This window comes from Nicotiana tomentosiformis, chromosome 7 (genome assembly GCF_000390325.3).
Source record: "Nicotiana tomentosiformis chromosome 7, ASM39032v3, whole genome shotgun sequence".
Taxonomy (NCBI): Eukaryota; Viridiplantae; Streptophyta; class Magnoliopsida; order Solanales; family Solanaceae; genus Nicotiana; species Nicotiana tomentosiformis.
In genome coordinates this window covers 26756750-26775593 of record NC_090818.1, presented here as the reverse complement: position 1 = coordinate 26775593, position 18844 = coordinate 26756750, and the positions used below count along the sequence as shown (strand labels likewise).

Below are 18844 nucleotides of genomic sequence, written 5' to 3'. Positions count from 1 at the left end.
GAACAAGCGTAAAACAGAGTGTCTTATGGAAATTTGTATCAAATTACCACTATTATCCTTAGCTCCACAGTAGGCGCCAAACTGTTTACCCTTAAAAATGGATAGCAATTGAATTTATACGCGATTTTAAAGATATGTGAACTAATTCAATATAAGTTATTAATATCGTTAGATGAGTAAATTAAAGATGGAATAAATTATCAAACCAGTAGTAAGACCGAGTTCGAGCTCGGTTATGATCCAAACAATTAGCCTGCCTTCGATTTTGAGCCAAACACTTATGAAAAGCTATGAACAAAACTAAGAACTTAGAATAATCTTTAGAAGCAGAGGAAATAAATATATATTGCCTTGATATGCGTGTTACAGTGTGTCTAATTAATACTCAACTTTTCCTTTATATAGTAGGGGAGTTTTACCCTAAATACAATTCTAAGAAAGTTAAAAATCTTCTTTTTCACTAATCAGTGATCTACTATTGATATGGGTCGGGATTCACGCCGTGATATCCGGTTGGACACGGATATCACAGCCCTTTGTTAATCGTGCGTGGTCATTTGGTAATGCTCTCTGGGGTCTTGGAACTCGAACTAGACCTGGGGGCATGGTCTCGATGGCTCCGAGGGCAGATATTTTACTCGGGCCTTGATGCGAGAGGCTCCTGGCTTCGATTTCGATTCCTTGCAGTCATGTCTTTGTTTCGTTTGCCTCACCGGGAAATCGGGGTACTCATTAGTCTCGGTTTTACCCATATACAATGTTAATTAATATGAAAAGAATAATAGTTTAAAAAAAAGAGTTGTACTTAGGAATACTGAAACGTGATTAGGGGTCCAGCTATTAGGTTTAGGACTGACTCAAGATACCAATCTCTATTCTTTTTGTAAAATAAGCAGAATATCAAATTGGATCGGATCTTTATGCCTCACCTCACCTGAACTCAAAGATTTTCTGTCCCAATATATACTACTGAATCACTGATGGAATTAAGTGGCAAATGTTGGATTATCTGGCTCAATTGTTTTACTATTATAATAAAAAACTGTAACTAGCTAGATCTCATCCCCGGAAAAAAGAAAAACGTATTATATATTAAAAAAATAAAGAAAATCACAGTAATAAATTGTATGATGTGAGTTCATGTGAACTTAGTAATTCACTCGAGCTTTGTATATGTATTAAAAAATCTAATCAAAATCTAAAAATAAATATTTAAATGTGAATCAATTACTACAATATTGTATATATTAACTTGAGGTACGTGTAGGAAATCACGAACTTTAAATTTTGAATCCATCTATGATAATGTTCAACTAGTATATGAGTGTCATGAATTATGTAATTAGCTACGTCAAGTGTGTAAGCTAACCTTCCAAAACATTAGATTGTTTCATTAATCAAGGACAAGAACATTGTCATGTAACTTCGATAGACTGCAGTTTTGCATATCATATCAAAAATATTTATAACATGTTTCATGTGCCTAGTCTGTTATTTGACAACATCTGCTCTTAGTTAAATATCATCATCTTTCTATCTTCCTCACTTTCTTTATCTTTTTCCCAAAAATCTCTATTCGTGATCTCAATTCTCAACCACGAAATCAAAATCCTCATTATAATTTGACTTGTATCCCTTAATGCACTAAAACTGGCTTAATAAATAGGAGTAGTAATTTTCAATAGGAAATGCAAAAAATATAAATGAAGTTTAATGTAATTTAACGCAAGGGAGATCCAATCTAACAACACTACTTCATAGATCCTTAAACATAAAATAGATGGTATATTGTTTTTCATTTGGCAATACGCTCTAACTCTAGTACTAATATAAAGTAAATATTCAAAAGATAATTAATTTATACTGGTTACACAAATGGAATAAACTATTTCAATGGAGAAGAGATATCATGGAGTTGGTCTAGCTAGCTAGCTCCTTCAATTTGATGTTGTTTCTGTACATGCTTATAGCAAGTTTGACTAGATTTTAGTAGAAAGTAGATAAATTTCATGTAAAGTAAATTTACTATTTTGTAAATTTTACGTTGCTTTTTCTTTCTTTATTTGTGCATATAATGGGTTTTTGCTTTTGAATGTGGTAAAAAGTAACCCGAATTTCGCATTATGATATTCCTAAAAAGGTACGAACGAATATAACGTGGAGAAGGTTAAGGAAAAAAGTCAACAAAGTAAAAACAAAAACCAAAACCTATAAAACAGGACTATCTAAGCAAGACATGGATATAGATAGCAGATTATGATTTAAATGACTCATTCCGTCCTAAATTATCTGTTACTTTTTGTTTCTGGATATTCAAAAATATGTGAACTTTGAACAATATTTTAACCTATATTATTTTATCATATTAACATGAGAAGAATCACAAATTATATATAATTACACAAATTATATATAGTACTTCTCGTAAAGTTTTTTAATATAAATTTTACTTTTAAAATATTGAATTGATATAATTCAATTTAGTTTCTGTCACGATCCGGAATTTTCCCCTTTGGGACCGCGATAACGCCTAACATTTCACTTGCTAGGCAAGCCTACGTTAGAGAATCATTAAGCCAATTTTTATTCAATTCAATACATAAAGTCAAATAAGCTGAAACGTAATGAAACGAGTGCGGAATAATATAAATGCTATAATATTTACTACAACCCGGATCTGGAGTTACAATTCACGAACTTCTAGGATTTACTACAAGTAAAATTTGAAAGAAATACAACTGTTTGAACGAAAGAAACAGTAAAAACATGGGAAGATAGATGGGGACTTCAAGGTCTGAGAACGCCAACAGATCTACCTTGAGTCTCCAATGAATCAGTTCGAGCTGTTACGCCTCTCGATCAGCTGGGACCAATGCCAAAATCTGCCCAAGAAGTGCAGAGTGTAGTATGAGTACAACCGACCCCATGTACTCTATAAGTGTCGAGCCTAACCTCGACGAAATAGTGACGAGGCTAAGGCGGGTCACTCACACTACAACATGTACGCAATATATATAATAAAGACAGAAAAAGGGGTATAGAGAGCGAAATAAAGCAGTAATTTGAAAATAATGGCTACAACTTCAGGAAATAAGCGAGAGACATTCAGAATTACCAATCCTTAAGTTCAAGAGAAAGTATCGTGAAACTAACACAGCTCAGGGAAATAAAAACACATAGGTTGTTGCGGCGCGCAACCCGATCCCACCGTACATCACATAATCCTCCCTTATTTCCTCGTAACAACATTAACAACAATGAGTATATATATGTGTGTTGCGGCGCGCAACCCGATCCTACCATATCATAATATCGGTATCATAATTCACCCTTATTTCACCAAAACAATCCACCCTTATTACACTTGTTGCGGCGTGCAACCCGATCCCACCATATTAATATCAAGTACTCAAGGTGCACAGTAAAATTTACAACTCAAATCACGCAAACCCTTTACAATCCATAAATACCAAACTAAACCAAATAGGAAACCTGGTACAACATGAGGATCTACATAAGTAATACTACATAGCGAGACCAATCCAGAAATTTACAACTAGGGAGTGCAAATAAACAAACTTGAGCAAATAGTAGGAGATTATGAAACTATGAAAAGATCTAATATCATAAACAGGAGAAGACATTGATTAACAGGTAGCAATTAGGCATGGAAACACATTTAGAGCATATAACAATTAAGGTAGGGAAGGAGATAATTAAAGAAAAGCGGAAAAAACAGGGAAACAAATAATTCGGCGGTGCATAAGCACTCGTCACCTCACATATACAGAGCTCACATGAAATTCACATAACACATAATCCGAAGTCCTAATTCCCTCAAGTTAAGGTTAGACACAACACTTACCTCGCTCTAAAGGCCACTCAATGCTCAATCACAGCTTTTCCTCTAGAATCCGCCTCCAACCCACTCGTATCTAATCACAATTGACTCAATAATATCAAATATTGCTAAAGGAATCAATTAAAATGCATAAATTTAGATTTCCCAAACTTTCCCCTAAAAAGTCAAAAATCGACCCTGGGTCCGCTTGGTCAAAACCCGAGGTTCGGACCAAAATCCATTTACCCATTCACCCCCGAGCCCGATTATGTAACTAGTTTCGAAATCCGACTCAAAATTTAGGTCTAAATGCCCAATTTGCAACCCCCCCTCTAATTCTTCCTAAATCCCTAGTTTTCTACCATGAAAGAACAAAGATTAGGACTAGGAATTAATGGGTGATGTTAGAAATGGAAGAAAATGAGTTAAAGAGTATAAACCTATGAATTGATATTGAGTTTTCTCTTCAAAATCGCTCTTAGGCCGAGTTCTAATGGAAGGGTTATGAAATTTTTGGAAAATCATGCTACTGTTATGTTTAATGTCACATGCGTCAGGCCTTCTTCGCGTTCGCGAAGGGCCTGCCGCATTCGCGATGAGCAGCGGCCCGAGTGGCTTTCACGTTCGCGAGTCCTCCTTCGCGTTCGCGAAGGATGCTCCCCCCGGCCTTCGCGTTCGCGTGCCAATGCTCACGTTCGCGTAGAAGAATTACTGACTCCTCCCCCAAGTCCCTAAAGCTTCGCGTGCTTGAGAAGCTGGTCGCGTTCACGAAGGGTAAGACCCACATTGCTTCAGATTCGCGACCCAGCTACCGCGTTCGCGATTAAGAAAATCACCCTCCCCCAGTTTACTCTTCGCGTTCGCGAGAGTACCTTCACGAACGCGCAGAAGAAGACACCAGATAACAGCTGAAGCACAAAAAAAAACAGATTTTCTAAGTTTCAAAACACCCGTAGCCTATCCGAAACTCACCCGAGCCCTCGGTGCTCCAAACTAATTATGCAGACAAGTCCAAAAACCTCATACGTCTCACACCTCCTTTTTCCCGAACGGGGATATTAGGGGAGTTTTTCCAATTAAAGTGGCAATATCCGAGATGGGATTATTTATTAAATTCAGAGTCGCCACTTGGAATAAGTTATGGTGTCTCAAGTCACCGGTTTATTTTAAATCTCAAATCGAGGAAATTTGACTCTATTTATAATCCGCGAACACAGAAGACTGGGTAAGGAATTCTGTTAACCCGGGAGAAGGTGTGAGGCACTCCCGAGTTCCGTGGTTTTAGCACGGTCGCTCAACTATTAATAATTGGCCTAAGTATCTGATTTAATACATGTTTTAAAAGTCTATTGTGTATTTTTTACTTTTTAACCGCTTTTAATTGTTTATGGAATTATTTCTGGAACAAGTCACGATGTCATACACTTATCATTTTGGCACACGTCGCAAACCGTACCACATGACATTTACCCGCGACTTACGACATGCTTATTTTTTTATTATTATTTGAAGTTGTAAGGTCGAGTCACGTGAAACACACGCTCTAATTGGGGTTTACGTATCATGACTATGCCGCGGGAGCCGTACCCATAGTCACGATGATTGATTATTCGTTCCTAAAGCAAACTACAATATTCATTGGTATTTCTTTCTATGATCGGGATTAAGTGTGAAGTCTAGAATTCATGGATCTTCATATGTGGAGAGTAGTTCATTATTTTAGATTATTAACAAAGTTATTTTGGAGAAAAGCATTAGAATTACTAGAATTGCTTTGGTAGTCATTTTTATATAAAAAAAAACTCATATGCACATACAGTGATTTCAAAGAGACTTTACAATGTTTCAAAGAGTTTGGGCTTCTGTAACAAATCCACCGGTACAGAGTGCTAGCCATGGTAACCCAGACAAACACAATTCATGGTCTAAGTACTCTGTTCAACTCAAAATCACGGGGATTCAGCAATTGGCATTTATGAACTACAAGGTCCCCCAATCTAAAACTAATTTCATGTTCCTGTTATATGCTAGATAAAAGAGCTAGTTGACTTTTAGGAAATCTATGCAAACAACAGTCACCCGCGTACAAATTTCGCTAATCACTAAAACCCCAAAATATAGTCATTACAGGTTCATTTCATACTAATTTTGCATAACAAAAAAAAGACAAACAGAATTTCAAAGTTCAAAATCCAAGGAATTCGAACAATGTCCAAATAACACATACGATTATTTATGAATTCACCTCATGTCCTTATTTCTCAGTGTACTCGGTCTTTGACAGACGAAGCATTTTAAAATGACGAGGAGTGGAGACAGCTTCATCGTTATTTACATATTGGTTGATTACAACCATAAATGAACAAGCAATAAATCTATGTTTCTTCTTATGTAAACTTTAAAACAGAATACGTAAATAGGGATACAAAATACCAAAAGCAGAAACAAAGCAACAAAGCTTTAGAGCTGAACGAAACTAATTCCATTAACTTCATTATCCACATGCGTCTTCCATCAGAGATACATTTCCCATCCAACTAGCAATCCAAAGTTCAAAGAAATACCTGGACTGGAACAAAAGCAATAGGAAAATGAGACATTAGTTTTGGCAAAGTCCAGCTTAGAGCAACAAAGATAAGTAAAGGAAAAAATAAATCTTTGAAAAGAAACTAGGCAGAAGCAACAACAAGCGAAAACAGCAGCAGAAAACCAACAACACAATAGCTTCAAACTCAAACCCAGAAATCCAGAAAATGACCCAAAATCCGTATGATATGAGAGTAGAAAAAGATGAAAAAATACAGAGTCAATTCTGTGTGTGTATCTCTGTGAGTGAATATGCAAAATCCCCTTTCTTTTTTTTTTGTCCTCCCTTTAGAATGTGAGGAAGAGTCCTCTTTTATAGAAGGTAGGAGTGTCCTTTGTATGAGGGAGAGGGAGTGTGTGATTATTCTGTCAGCGTGAATTCAGGAAAAAATAACCGAGGGGAGGGAATCTTTTTTAACTGAAAAGTGCCAGCTGCCACTTCTAGAAGCAGACTATCTGCTTAGGTTTGGGCCAAATGTTATGACCTAAATGGCCCAAGACCAAGCCTAGATCCGACATTAAAGAAAATAGCCCATAAAAGAAATGAAACAACAAATGCCATATTTCAAATAAAATCAGAGATTTGACTAAGTACTTAACTTTTAATTAATCTAAATCAGTTTATTAGTTGAACAAAAATGAGCATGCAATTAACAACGAAGCTTAATCAACCAACTGGAAAAAAGAAAAAGAAGAAAAAACTACAAAACAAAAATAAACAAGAAAAACAGAGAGCCGGAATAAATGAGGAAAAAGAATACTAATTTAAACGCTAAAGAAATGAGTAAACGAAACAACCCGACGGGCAACGGGAACGATGAACTCTAGCCGCGAATCGATGAAAGGACCGGACTCCGGTAACTTCGAAACGGGTCGAGACTAGCCTAGAAAAAATGCTCTCAACAAGATTACTCGATGCATGTGAGTCTTGAACTAAAATAAACAGAAACACCAAAGTAATTTAGAAATAACCCAGACTGGGGTTTTTCTGGAATTTTAGATCTAAGATTCGCTAATTTTGGGGGGGGGGGGTTGATGAAATTGATGGGGGATTAGGGATTAGAAGGGTATGAGGGTTATAGGGTGCGAGTTTGAGAGGATTTGGAGTGGTGCCGCCGGCGTGGGGATTCTGGGCAGCTAGGGTTTATAGTGAGTTTGAGAGAGAGAGAGAGAGAGACGAGGGGTTTGGGGGCAGCTAGGGTTTGGGTGAGCGAAAGAAAAGAGAGAGAAATGGGAGGGGTCTGAAGGGTTTGGGGGGAGGGGGATCCGACAGATATAAGGGTTGGGGGGGAGAGTTACAGGCCGTTCGATCAAAGGAGATCAACGGCTGAGATCGTTGTTAACGAAACGACGTTGTTTCGGTTAAGTGACAAGGGTGGGCCGGGTGAGGGGGTTTGTAGGTGTTGGGTTGGGCGAATTTCGGGTAATTGTTTGGGCCAAAATTGTTTTGGCCCAAATTTGAGACCAAAACGGGTTTTCTTTCTTTTCCTTTCTTTTTTCTTGATTTTAAATCCTAATAAAATTAATTAAAACCTAAATTAAGTCTTAAATCAATCTAATTTGTAGTAATAAACCTAGTTATCTATTTTACCATAATTAATTAATTTAGACTAATAAAAGAAGAATTACTAATTTGTAATTTAAAGCTAAAAAAAATGTAAAAACGACTCATATTTTTCGTGATTTTGTTTAATAATGCAGTTAACTCATGCAATTAAATCCTAAATGCAACTAGACCTAAAATGTTATGCACGAAATACTTTAGATATTTTGGTATTTTTCTTATGATTTTAGCATGTTAAATATGCAACTAAATGCAAGCCACTTTTAGCCAAAATTCTTACAAATTCTATAAAACTAAAAATAATTAAGAAAAAAGAAAAAAAAAGAAAAAAAAATCTATTTGTGAATTTCTATAGGAATATTTTAGTCCGGCAAAAATCACGTGCTCACAGCTGCCCCTCTTTGCTTGGAAACACGAAGAGTTTTCGGGCAAAGATACATTGAGCAAATACGAGCGATTTTTGACCGTTTGTATACTCCATGGAAGCATTTTGAAAATGTTTGACCGAACCTTGCTTCCGAGGTTTCCTACATATCCTCGGCTATGAAGGAATCAGGTTAGTGTAGTTCTGGAAGTTTTGGTAGCTGGAACTACCGAGAAGTTGTGATTTCACTGTTGCTGATGCTGCTGCTCTTTCTTGCTGAGCTCCCTATTACACCAAAGTCAAAATGAAAAAGAAACTAACTGAGTCTATCAGCTACGAGTTACAAGATTCCTATCTATGAGTCCTCTGAAGCGTGATCTTGAGTCTTGAATGGTTCTTCATGCGGACTTTTGACTTGAACCTTGATGCTTACTAACTGCAGGTGCTAGTTCTTTCTTCTTCAGCTTTTCGGATCAAGATGGGACATGCAAAGCTTGCGACTTCAATCATGTCTTGAGCAGCCCATATCTTTTCATCTACTTCTGCATTTTGGATTTACTTCCTCTCTTTTTTCTTTTTATTCTGGATTGAGACTTCTTCCTTTGGTCATCTCGGAATGTCAGCTCGTATTCTTGAGGTGAGCTTCTGCTACTTCTAACTTGAATTGAATCCTCAAATGGCTTCGCTCGTTCTCCAGGTGGGCGCCTGATGACTTAAAACTCAAAATAAATTCCCTCATTCTCCAGGTGGGCGCATGATGTTGACTTAAAACTTGAAATGAATTCCCTCGTTCTCCAGGTGGGCGCTCGATGACTTAAAACTTTAAATGAATTCCCTCGTTCTCCAGGTGGGCGCCTGATGTTGACTTAAAACTTGAAATAAATTCCCTCATTCTCCAGGTGGGCGCCTGCTGACTTAAAACTGAAATGAATTCCCTCGCTCTCCAGGTGGGCGCCTGCTAACTTAAACAACTTGAAGTGGATCCCCTCATTTTCCAGGTGGGTGCCTGATGTTGACTTAAACTTGAAATGAATTCCCTCGTTCTCCAGGTGGGCGCCTGCTAACTTAGAAACTTGAAATGAATTCCCCCGTTCTCCAGGTGGGCGCTTGCTAACTTTAAAAACTTGGAATGGATTCCCTCATTTTCCAGGTGGGTGCCTGATGTTGACTTAAACTTGAAATGAATTCCCTCATTCTCCAGGTGGGCGCCTGCTAACTTAGAAACTTGAAATGAATTCCCTCGTTCTCCAGGTGGGCGCCTGCAATCATGACAACACAGGCAAAACAGAGAAAATTTTCTGCCCCAGTTTGTACCAGGAACATTCATTGATTGTTAGTTGCATCCCATTATCCAGGAGAGTCCTGAAATTTAAAATTAGATCCCATTATCCAGGAGGGTCCTGAAAACTTAAGACTGAACTTATCTTGAACATACTTTCCTCATGGGGGATTCCTAGCAAAGCAGACAAGATTTTTTTCCCCTGCTTAAAACAAAGAAAATTTTGTTAGTTTGAAATTGTGGCGGTTAGTTTGCGGCATCCTTGCTGAAGGTGTCTGCTTCTACCACTATCCTGCTTCATTCTGATTAGCTTCTTCGGGCTACGAAGAATTGTTTGACCTTTCAATCGGACCTCGAACACAAAACCTCTGAATGACTTGAATCCCTTACACTCAACTCATCGTATAACACTTTCATTCTGACAACTGTGGAACATTTGCATTTCCTACAAATTCACGAATCACTTGACCACCTGAACTTCAGTTACCATCGCATTGCTCATTCTAAACCATGTCACTTGGAATGTGCCTGGCCAAATCGCTTGGTGCAAATAAAAAGCCGGTAATGAGCTTTGAAGTCCTTTCTTGCTTGCTTAACAAAAGACTAATTTGACAGAGACTTAGAAAAATAGACCCAAAAGAAACGAAGCGAAGTGACTTCGAGAATTAGGAATAAAAAGAAAAACTGAGATGACTATTTGAAGAAAAATTGAAAAGAGACTTATCTGAATGAATCAGCTGGCTCTAATGATCATGACATGCATTTCGGATTGATCAGCCTAATCCATCCAACTAATCACATTTCTGTTCATGTCATGTCTTCAGACTTCAAAACCCGGGCTTTCAACGATCCAACTTTTCCGTAAAGTCACCAACCTCTTTCGACTTGTAGTGCCCCGAAGGGTTTTCACCAACGAGCCTCTCTCATTTGTCCATATCTCAACTCACCGTCGCCTTACGGTGCCCGTGAGGGTTTTCACCAATAAGACTCTCTCATTTTAAATTTTTCCTCAGCTCACCATCGTCTTATGGTGCCCGTGAGGATTTTCACCAATAAGACTCTCTCATTTATTCACTTTTCCTCGTGCCCGTGAACAAAGGTGATACCCATGATGCAAATAATACCTCCATCTCACTTGACTTGGCATCCTCAAAGTTGATCAGAAGGTCTTTCTTTGGACTGTAGTGTAGGTTTTGGACAGGGTTAGAAAGAAAGAGTGGCATGCAGGCTCAAAATAATTTAAGATGAAGGGTTTCAAAATTACAACTTTTGGAATCAGATCTTTTTAAAAAACTAAAACTTCTGCCCGAGTTTCTTCGAATCTGGGGAATTTTTGGATTCTTATTTTGATGGGACCGAAACGTGTAAGGTTGCCTACGTATCCTTAAAAGGAATCAGGTCGAACGTAGTTCAAACCAGTAAAAGTTTTTTTTTTTTGCTTCTATTTTTCTTTTTCTCCTTTCTTTTCTCTTTTCTTTCTTTTGTTTTTCTCTTTTCCTTCTCTTTTTTCTTTTGCTTCTATCTTTTCCTTCTTTTTTCTTTTCTTTTATATTTCTAATTCTGCTTCTAACTCCAAAAGAGGGGTATGAAAGAAAATAAATAAGGCTCAAAAAGGGGTAACAAATGATAAAAGTGTTTGGGATAGCAGAATAAAATGCCTTCGTCATTCCAACTTTGAACATGCCCAGTACAAAATGCGATTGAAGATAAGCAAAGAAATCATACATTATATCTCTTGACTGCATCGGAATTGATGGCCGTATCCACACATTTACCTTCTATGTCTGTTAAATACAAAGCACCATTGGGCAACACCTTCGTCACAATGAAAGGCCCCTTCCAGTTTGGGGAGAACTTGCCTTTAGCTTCAGCCTGATGTGGGAGGATGCGTTTCAATACCAGCTGACCCAACTCAAATTTTCGGGGACGCACCTTCTTGTTGTATGCTCTTGCCATTCTTCTCTGATACAATTGACCATGGCATGCTGCCGCCAATCTTTTTTCATCAATCAAACTCAATTGCTCTAGATGGGTTTTGACCCACTCATCATCATCAATTTTAGCTTCAACAACGATCCGTATGGATGGAATCTCAACTTTCACAGGTATAACTGCCTCGGTTCCATATACCAGCAAATAGGGAGTTGTGCCTATTGAAGTGCGAACAGTAGTGCGATAACCCAGTAAAGCAAAAGGTAACTTTTCATGCCATTGCCTAGAACCTTGCACCATCTTACGAAGTATCTTCTTTATGTTCTTGTTAGCAGCCTCAACAGCTCCGTTTGCCTTAGGACGATACAGAGTGGAGTTTCGATGCATGATCTTGAACTGTTGGCATACCCCTTTCATCAAATGACTGTTGAGGTTAGCAGCATTATCTGTGATGATTACTTTGGGAATTCCGAACCGACAAATGAACAAAATCTACCACTGCCTTCTTGGTCACGGACTTGAAAGTTACAGCTTCGACCCACTTGGTAAAATAATCAATGGCCACAAGAATAAACCTATGCCCGTTTGACGCTGCCGGCTCAATCGGTCCAATGACATCCATGCCCCAAGCAACAAAGGGCCAAGGTGCCGACATTGTGTGCAACTCAGATGGCGGGGAATGAATCAAATCACCGTGCACCTGGCATTGATGACATTTGCGAACAAAGCTGATGCAATCACGTTCCATGGTGAGCCAATAATAACCTGCTCGAAGAATCTTCTTCGCCAAGACATACCCACTCATATGTGGCCCGCAAACCCCGGAATGCACTTCGGCCATGATAGTCGAGGCTTGTTTAGCATCTATACACCTTAGTAATCCTAGATCTGGAGTTCTCTTGTACAATATTCCCCCACTTAAGAAAATTCCGCTAGTCAGACGTCGAATGGTTCTCTTTTGATCGCCTGTGGCATGTACCGGATATACCCCCGATTTGATGTATTCCTTGACATCATGGAACCAAGGCTCACCATCAAGTTCCTCCTCAACCACATTGCAATAGGCATGCTGATCACAGATTTAGATATGCAGAGGGTCGACATAAGTCTTATCCGGATGGTGTAACATTGACGCCAGAGTAGCCAAGGCGTCGGCAATCTCATTATGAATCCTGGGAATATGCCTGAATTCTACCGACCTGAATCGTTGACAAAGATCATGCAGACATTGTCGATACGGTATGAGCTTCAAATCACGAGTCTCCCATTCTCCCTAAATCTGGTGAACCAACAAATCTGAATCTCCCAAAACCAATATTTCTTGAACTCCCATGTCTATAGCTAGCCTCAAACCCAGAATGCATGCCTCGTATTCAGCCATGTTGTTAGTGCAATAAAATCGAAGTTGAGCTGTTACGGGGTAGTGATGCCTTGTTTCAGAAATGAGTACAACCCCTATTCCGACACCTTTCATGTTAACAGCTCCATCAAAGAAGAGTTTCCAACTTGGCTTTTCATCATGATCAGCCTCGTCAACATACATCACTTCTTCATCTTCAGTGGCTCATATACTTCATCCACCAGATTCTCGGCCAAGTGATCGGCTAGGGCTTGGGCTTTCATCGCGGTCCGAGTCACATAGATGATGTCAAATTCTGTGAGTAAAATCTGCCACTTTGCCAACCTCCTAGTGGGCATAGGCTTCTGAAAGATATACCTTAGAGGATCCATGCGAGAAATGAGGTAAGTAGTGTAGGATGACAGATAATGCTTCAACTTTTGCGCCACCCAAGTCAGGGCACAACATGTCCTTTCAAGAAGAGTATACTTAACCTCATAAGGAGTGAACTTCTTGCTGAGGTAATAAATGGCTTGCTCTTTCTTGCCCGTGATGTCGTGTTGACCCAACACACAACCAAAATAATTATCCATGACCGTCAAATAGAGGATTAAAGGTCTCCCAGGTTCTGGCGGGACCAACACAGGGGGGTTTAGCAGGTAATTCTTGATCTTATCAAATGCTTCGTGACACTCATCAGTCCACTTAATCACAGCATTCTTCTTTAGCAACTTAAAGATGGGCTCACAAGTTGTCATGAGTTGAGCAATCTGATGATGTAGTTTAACCTCCCGATAAGGCTCATCACCTCAGTTTTATTCTTTGGTGGTGGTAATTCTTGGATGGCCTTAATCTTTGACGGGTCCAACTCGATACCACGTCGACTGACTATGAATCCCAATAGTTTCCCCGACGGGACACCAAATGCACATTTCGCCGGATTGAGCTTGAGGTTGTACCTGCAGAGCCTTTGGAAAAACTTTCTCAAATCCCCAACATGGTCAGACTGCTTCTTTGACTTTATGATCACATCATCTACATAAACCTCAATTTCCTTGTGTATCATGTCATGAAATATGGTAGTCATTGCGCTCATATAAGTTGCCTCAGCATTCTTTAAACCGAATGGCATTACCCGGTAGCAATACGTCCCCCATGGCGTGATGAATGCTGTCTTTTCTACGTCTTCCTCGTCCATCAGGATCTGATGATATCCCACATAACAATCCACGAAAGACCCGATCTCATGCTTGGCGCAATTATCAATCAGAATGTGGATGTTCGGCAATGGAAAGTTATCCTTTGGACTTGCCTTGTTGAGATCACGATAATCAACACACACCCTCATCTTACCATCCTTCTTTGGTACTGGCACCACATTAGCTAACCAAGTGGGATACTGAGTGACCCGAATGACTTTTGCCTCTAGTTGCTTTGTGATTTCTTCTTTAATCTTCACACTCATGTCAGTCTTGAAATTTCTTAACTTTTGCTTGACAGGAGGGAATATAGGGTCAGTTGGCAATTTATGTGCTACCAAATCAGTGCTCAAACCCGACATGTCATCATACGACCATGCAAAGACATCTTTGTATGCAAACAGTGTTTTGATTATTTCTTCCTTGATTTGCGGTTCCAGATGCACACTTATCTTGGTTTCCCTGACATTATTTTGATCTCCTAAATTGATTGCTTCGGTTTCACTCAAATTAGGCTTGGGTTTTTCTTCGAAGTGTTTTAGTTCTCTACTGACTTCCTCAAATGCCGCTTCTTCATCATATTCTGTTTCATCATCACCCTCTACTTCTTGGATCGTTATTTCATAAATAGATCAGCTTTTAAGATTTGGCTGAAAATTCCTCATGCATGTCATGTCATTGAAACCAGCATAAAAAGAACTGTACAGAGAGAAAAAGCAAAAAACAAAAATGAAACGCTATCAGGACTAATTGGAAAATAGGAAATTGTATTTCATTAAAAATAAGAGGATAGAAGGGTTTGTACATCGAAACAAGCAAAAACTAAGAAAAATCTGGATTATAACCCTGGAATAACCCAGATAACAGAAAAGAAAACAAAGCAAACTACTAAAACTCCTTCCGGATGGGGAGAGGAGTAGTTTTCCAATTGCTAAACTTCACATTTGGCCCAACAAGCTGCACATCGGCATTACTGGAACCTTCCCCGATTTCGACCATATTAACCTTATCGAACAAACTCTGTAACCTCTTGATCAGCTCTTCATCAAAGTCGACCACAGATTTTGGGACCACTGATATTGGGCGTTTGGCGACCCCTGACTTGACGAAAGACTTGGAGATATGTGGAACAGGTTTAGGGAGTGACCATGCCTTTCCTTTCAAACTCTTATCCCTTTTCACGTCCTTCCCTATGAGTGTGAATCCCAAACCAAATGTACCGAAACTTTCGCGTGGACACACCGGATGCACAATACCCTGCAGAGATGAACCCAGACCTTTGCGCGACAGAAAACCATTCTTCAACATTTCATTTGCTACCATGACGGACGCAGATGGTATCTTCGGACCTGGAGTGCATTCTCCTTCGGGAATTTTCTCGACAGACACTGTTTCGAACATTTGGTAAACCCAAGGACCTTTATCATCTTCAACTTCAATAAATGGAATGATTGTGTCATTATAAGCAGATAAGTTCTCATCACCATGCACAACTATTTCCTGCCTATCCCATTCGAACTTTACCATTTGATGCAGAGAAGACGGGATTGCCTTGGCAGCATGGATCCAGGGCCTGCCCAACAACAGGTTATAGGAGACAACCTTATCTAGCACTTGGAACTCCATAGAGAACTCTACTGGCCCTACTGACAACCTAAGCATTATATCACCAATAGAATCTTTCCCTCCTCCATCGAAGCCTCAAACGCATACATTATTAATGTGGATCCTTTCAGTGCCAATCTTCAACTTTTGCAAAGTGGACAGAGGGAAAATATTTGCACTGGAACCGTTATCCACCAGTACCCTTAAGACAGCAGAATCCTCGCACTTCACTGTGAGATAAAGAGCTCGATTGTGTTCTGTACCCTCTATAGGAAGTTCATCATCTGAGAAAGTGATCTTGTTTGCTTCGAAAATCTTGTTAGCAATCTTTTCCAAGTGGTTCACCGTGATCTTATCAGGAACATGGGCCTCATTCAAAATCTTCATCAAGGCTTTGCGGTGTTCATCTGAATGTATCAGCAAAGACAAAAGAGAGATCTGAGCTGGTGTTTTCCTCAACTGTTCTACAATGGAATAGTCTTGCATTTTCATCTTTTTCAGGAATTCCTCAGCCTCTTCTTCGGTGACCGGGTTTTTTACTGGGATGTGGTCGTCCTTGTATGGCTTGGTTTTCCTCAATTCTTCTGGGGCAAAACATCTCCTAGAACGAGTCAGTCCTCCGGTTCCATTGACTTCTTCCTCTACTTCTTTCCCTTTGTATGTTACTATCACCTGTTTGTAATTTCACGGGACGGCCTTTGTGTCAACCATTGGTAACTGGGTCACTGGCTTAATAATAACGGGGGTAACACGAGCCCCTTCCACGATTATGACAGGCTTGCCCAGGACCCCTGGCACGACCACTTTTTTCTTTTCCTGGTTCGCTTCAACATCAACCGGAGGACCTTTCACAACCAATACAGATGGCTTCACGTTGAGCGTGCTTGGCTTCTCCGACACCCCTTTAACTGTCAAGGACATTGCTTTTGTAGAATCTAGAGATTTGATTGGATTACTTTCGCTAGCCCGGATCATCATGACAGACTTGGAAGAGTTTTTGGGCTCCCCATCATTATGAATTATCTCGATCATATGTGTCTCTGCATGGGCCGGCAAAGGATTTTGGTTGATGTTTGGCGCTTCCGGGCTCTGGACCACAATTTGATTTGTATCAATAAGCTCTTGGATCGCCCTCTTCAAATGCCAGCACTTCTCCGTGTCGTGCCCCAGGGCATCAGAACAATACGCACATCTAAGGGAGTAATCAAGGTTCCTTGGAGGCGGATTTGGTATCTTTGGCTCAATCGGCCTCAAAACGTCCAACTGCCTCAACCTATGAAACAAACTGGTGTAGGACTCTCCAAGAGGGGAGAAGGTTTCTTTCCGCTGCTGCCTCTCTTTTCTGTAATCTGGCCTTGGTCGAAAACTTGGACCAGTAGGGTTTTGGTACGGTTGTGGGGGCGTATAAAGATTTTGTGGAGTTAGAGCACGCCATTGCGGGTAGGGAGGGGGTTGAGCATATAACTGTGCGTGGTGAACATGGTATTGGGGTAGCTCGACCGAATATCGAGGGTCTTGTGGTGGGAAATAATGCTGAGATGGATTATATGGAGCTTGGGTGTAGGTTTGAGGCCGGGGTTGAGTTTGGGTGTACTGGTGAGGCGGACCCCTTGGGCCACGCCACGATCCGGTGACAAACATAGCGACATCTTCTTTCTTCTTTTTGCCTAACAGGATTCCAACGCCACTTTGAATTGCTTGTGTGGTTGCTTTTATGGCAGAGTAGCTCATGATCTTTCTTGACTTGAGTCCCTCTTCCACCATTCCTCGCATATTTACCACATCGTTGAAGGACTTACCTATGTCTGAGATCAAATGGCCAAAGTAAGTGGGCTCTAGGGCTTGAAGAAAGTACTCGACCATCTCATCTTTTTCCATCGGAGGGTAGACTCGTGCAGCTTGTTCTCTCCATCTGAAACCATATTCCCTAAAGATTTCATTGGGCCTCTTCTCTACCTTGGTCAAATATAGGCGATCCGGGACAATGTCTAAATTGTACTGAAAGTGCCGAGCAAAGGCCTGAGCCAAGTCATCCCATGTGTACCACCTGCTAGTGTCTTGGCGGGTGTACCATTCTAAAGCTGCCCCACTCAGACTCTGACTGAAATACGCCATTAATAATTAATCTTTCCCACCGGCGCCTCTCATATTGCTGCAAAAGCCTCTCAAATGGGCCACGGAATCTCCATGTCCATCGTACGGGTCAAACTTGGGCATCTTGAACCCAGCGGGCAGTTGGACATCTGAAAATAAACACAAAACCTTGTAAGCCACACTTACTTGGCTTCCTATCCCTTGCATGTTCTTCAAAGATTTCTCTAGACTCTTCACTTTCCTGAACATCTCGTCCTGCTTCACATTCCGGGATGGTTTCTCAATTTTGACAGGAGGTTCAAAGCGAGGGGCATGGGAATAAGGATCCGCGACTTTGAAAGTTGGTTCCGGAACATAATATTGGGTATCTGGAGCTTGGAACGCGGGTTCACTAGAAGATTTGTGAAGGGTAGCTCGCGGAGGGGCTACGAAAATAGGAGCGGATGTCGGAGCAGGGTATGCGATTGTTTTGGCTGGTAGAGCATGAAAGGTTTGGGACGAGGTGCCAGGGTAGTGGTGATAAGGGGTAAAGCCTGGTGCGTGCTGAGGGGATAGGTCAATGGTAATGGGATCTTGGGCTTGTGACAGTGGTGGGATGAAAGCGGGATTTTCTGGGTAGTTAGCAGGGAATGAAGCTGGAGGATGCCCCCTGACCCAGGCTTGATACATTTCTGCCATTTGATGCTTCAAGCTGTAGACCTCCTCTTTCAATTCAGACTCTGATTCTACAATCTCCCTTGGCGGGTCGACAACACCCGTGTCTGATTCTTTGCTAGTCATGACTGCCTTGCACTTTGATCTACTGTTAAAGGGGTGACTTGCCAGGATGCCAACAAACTAACCACCTAAAACATAACCTGTCTCTTGCACACACAACAACTTGGTCAGTTTTAAAGCAATTTACAGATAGGTAATCGCACATTGGGGATGCAATGCACCTGAGCAGTTAAACATTTCTAAATGCTTTGCGACGGCTCGTATGTTTCATCCCGGCTTTTCCAAATTCTCCAATCCTGACTTTTCCATCTCTCCTTCTGCTGT

The 18844-nt window shown here is 40.3% G+C and overlaps 1 protein-coding gene across 1 annotated transcript; it reads right to left on the bottom strand.

Annotated features, from left to right (window-relative positions):
- Positions 1–14992: 14992 nt before the first annotated feature.
- On the bottom strand, positions 14993–18583 carry LOC138895379 (uncharacterized). Its single transcript, XM_070180062.1, has 4 exons — positions 17990–18583; positions 16436–17665; positions 16170–16381; positions 14993–15758 (listed from the first exon to the last, which is right to left on the bottom strand). Exons 1-4 carry the CDS (start codon positions 18581–18583, stop codon positions 14993–14995), a joined length of 2802 nt encoding a protein of 933 aa, XP_070036163.1.
- Between the last annotated feature and the right edge of the window lie 261 nt (positions 18584–18844).